Source organism: Octopus bimaculoides, chromosome 2, assembly GCF_001194135.2.
Source record: "Octopus bimaculoides isolate UCB-OBI-ISO-001 chromosome 2, ASM119413v2, whole genome shotgun sequence".
NCBI lineage: Eukaryota > Metazoa > Mollusca > Cephalopoda > Octopoda > Octopodidae > Octopus > Octopus bimaculoides.
In genome coordinates, this window is record NC_068982.1 from 28,149,087 (window position 1) to 28,152,788 (window position 3,702).

A 3,702-nucleotide genomic window follows, 5' to 3' on the forward strand; every position below is an offset into this window, starting at 1 on the left:
ATAGATAGATGTAAGTATAGTTGTAAGTATGTACATATACGTATGTATATTTGCATATATATAATTGATATTATATTTTATATATATTGGCTATGTGGTAAGTAGATTGCCTACTAACCACATGGTTCCAGGTTCATTCCCACTGCGTGGCACCTTGGGCAAGTGTCTTCTACTATAGCCTCGGGTCGACCAAAGCCTTGTGAGTGGATTTGGTAGACGGAAACTGAAAGAAGCCCGTCGTATATATGTATATATATGTATATGTATGTGTATATTTGTGTGTCTGTGTTTGTCCCCCCAGCATCGTTTGAAAACCGACGCTGGTGTGTTTACGTCCCCGTAACTTAGCGGTTCGGCAATAGAACCGATAGAATAAGTACTAGGCTTACAAGGAATAAGTCCTGGGGTCGATTTGCTCGACTAAAGGTGGTGCTCCAGCATGGCCGCAGTCAAATGACTGACTCGCAAGCAACCATGTTGGTATCTCGCAATAATTTCCAACATATCAAAAATGATAGAGAATCGTTAACAATCGCCTTTTTCAACACTATTTAATACTGAGCCCCTGTACTTCCGTAAAGGAATATCAACTGGAGATGTATTCATTTATACATCAAGTATGTATAAATGAACACTTTCTCGAAAACATTGTTTTCAAGAAGACACACGTCCTAGACCACATCCAAAGAAAGCTTCCGAACCATTTGGAATTCAGGTGACTTACTAATACGCACTATTTCTTCCCGATGTCTTTTTAGCATTTCTACACGAGCCTTTGGTCTTCAGTGATCACTAATAGCATACAATCTTCATTAAAGCCACGTCTCATCACCCATAATAGACCATTTCCCTATCCGTATTAACCACATCTTACAATTCTTTCTCATCAGAGCGTCAAACATTTGAAATTCTGTTCCTGTACGTTGTTTTCGAGTTTGGCAAAAATATTCATTAAAATAATGTATAGAAACATGTTATAATGAAGACAGGAATCAAAGAAGCTTTCGATACCTTTCGACATCTTCTGTCATTACATGGCAACGCTTCATCTGGTATGCCGTCAAGATCACTGTCTTTCGAACAAATGTGTCCATCACCACCATATCCAACTTGACACTGAAATAAAGTAACATGAAAAATATAGTTTAATAAAAATAATAATGATTTCTTGTCAATAATAATAATAATAATAATAATAATAATAATAATAATAAATTTACAGATGAGTGAATGAAAGAGATGCCAGCGAAAATACCAAATTCCCCGGACTACTAACATGGATGACACAAGGAAAAACAGTGCTAATAAAGAAAGACAAAGAAAAAGAAAAAGAAAGTCAGTAATTATAGACCTATTACGCGGTTACCATTATTCTAGAAATGATCAACATCCTTGTTGATAAAGATTACTGTTATATCTGTGATCCAATGTTTGTTCCAAGGAAGAAAAGAAACTCTAGTCTTTCTCAAACTATACATAGTATAGAGATAATTGTAATACTCTAGACATTCATCGTCCGACATTAAAACATGAAACACAAACATCTCCAAACAAAATAACACAACTCACATTGCGTGTATTATTCACAACAGACGAAATACTAAAATAACATCAAAAACAGCAAGACAAATCTAAAACCACAAAGTAAAACCAAAATAGTATACAAACATAATTCTAAATCGCCAAAACACAGGGTAACTGGTGGAGTAGAAGAAACTCACGTAAAAATGTTTAAAGCATGTTGATAAATACTAATAAGAATAACAATACATACGAAATATATTATCTCAGTAATATACACCATGGGCGTAGAAGGGAAAACAAGCAAGCGTTTGAGACAAACAAGAAACGAAACATACTCCCTGAATACAAACAAACAAAATGAAACAATCTCAGGAAGTACAACTGATATTTATTTTAGGTATTTTATGCCTTACATGTGAATATTACAGACAAAATATGTTGTCTAAATAATATATAACATGCGAATAAATGAGAAACAAGACAGTATCTTTAATAAAAAATAAAAGGGTTTTGAATCTGAAGAAAACAAAACGAAACGATTCTACTAAATACATATGAAATTTCTTTTATTCACATTTGTTACACACAAAGTAATAAAAATGTGACACTGGGGAACGGCAACGGAACTTACTGAGAAACTGGAACCACACACACACACACACACACACGCACGCACGCACGCACGCACGCACGCACGCACGCACACACACACGCACACACGCACACACACACACACACACACACACACACACACAAAACGGACGCAGACAAGCTCGTTTCCTCATCAGTTTTCGACGAAATATTATCACAATTTCATCACACCTGACAACATTGGTCAATTTGGCTGTGGCAGCAAAAACTAGAAAATGCATTACTGAATCTTCCAGGCATACATATATGCAGATCATGCATAAAATGGCTGTTGCACACATATTATGTAGCGTATTTCAATACAACAGAAGGCACAAAAACTTAAAAAAACAATTAATTGGGAACGTAAAAAAAAAAAAATGGTGCAAACATATACATGATCAAAATTCCAGGACTTGCACATCTATACTACACACAGGAAATAGCATAACTAGGTAAATACACATATTATGAAATGTACTTAAAGTACAATAGAAAATGAAATCAAACAAATGCCTAACGTAAATAATAATAATAATAATAATAATAATAATAATAATAATAATAATCCTTTTTACTAAAGGCACAAGGCCTGACATTTTTTGGTGGGAGGGGACTAGTGAATTACATCGACCTCAGTGTTCAACTGATACTATTTTATCGACACCGAAAGGATGAATGGCAAAGTCGACCTCGGTGGAATTTGAACTCAGAATGCGAAAACGGACGAAATGCCGTTAAACGTTTCGCCCGGCGTGCTAACGATTTTGCAAGCACGCCGTCTTAATAATAGTAGTAATAATATTAGCTCTGATGCTGTAGCAGGCACTGGCTCTCATGGCTTCTGATCTTAACTGGTTAGAAGTGTTATCATGTACATTATTCTGTCTTGGTATAAAAGATAGGCTACAGCAAATATTCTGCTCAATACCACAGATTTGCTTGTCAGTTGTTTGACCTTGACTAGTGGAGCATATCCTTTGGTGGCTGACGATATGTGCATCTCTGATCATGAGAATCATAGTCATATGTTGAGAAGAATTCTTTGGGGTTTGAATAATTCATCTGAAGGCATGGGTGTTTCGTTCAACATCATTAAACGACCTTTATTCAGGGACCTTTTGAGTGGGATGGGCTACTCGAACTGAAGAAAATTCTAACTGGGCCCCACCTGCAAGGTCATGCGCTGTTAATCTTTATATGTGATCACCATGTCATGCACATATGGTTGTGATGCATGTGCCTGGTGTACCCTTATCAGACGGGTAGTCATGATGGGTATATTGGACTTCGTATATTTTACCCCAGTATCACTTTGATGGCATGCACTACTCTATCACTCAATAATAATAATAATAATAATAATAATAATAATAATGATAATAATAATAATAATAATAATAATAATAATAATAATAATAATAATAATAAGGCGAAAGAATTTGACAAGATCAGTAAATATAAAGACTTGCTAATAGAAATTGAAAAAATGTGGCACCTCAAGGCGACTACCATACCAGTGATTGTTGGATCTCTAGGAATGATAAA

The 3,702-nt window shown here is 35.3% G+C and overlaps 1 protein-coding gene across 1 annotated transcript in view; it reads right to left on the bottom strand.

Moving 5' to 3' along the window:
• LOC106872747 (cartilage oligomeric matrix protein) overlaps nucleotides 1–3,702 on the bottom strand; it is a 130,240-nt gene that overhangs the window by 23,973 nt on the left and 102,565 nt on the right. Inside the window, exon 12 of the mRNA XM_014919838.2 lies at nucleotides 1,012–1,116. Within this exon, the coding sequence (XP_014775324.1) occupies nucleotides 1,012–1,116 (105 nt within the window). The remainder of the gene's footprint in view (nucleotides 1–1,011; nucleotides 1,117–3,702) is intronic.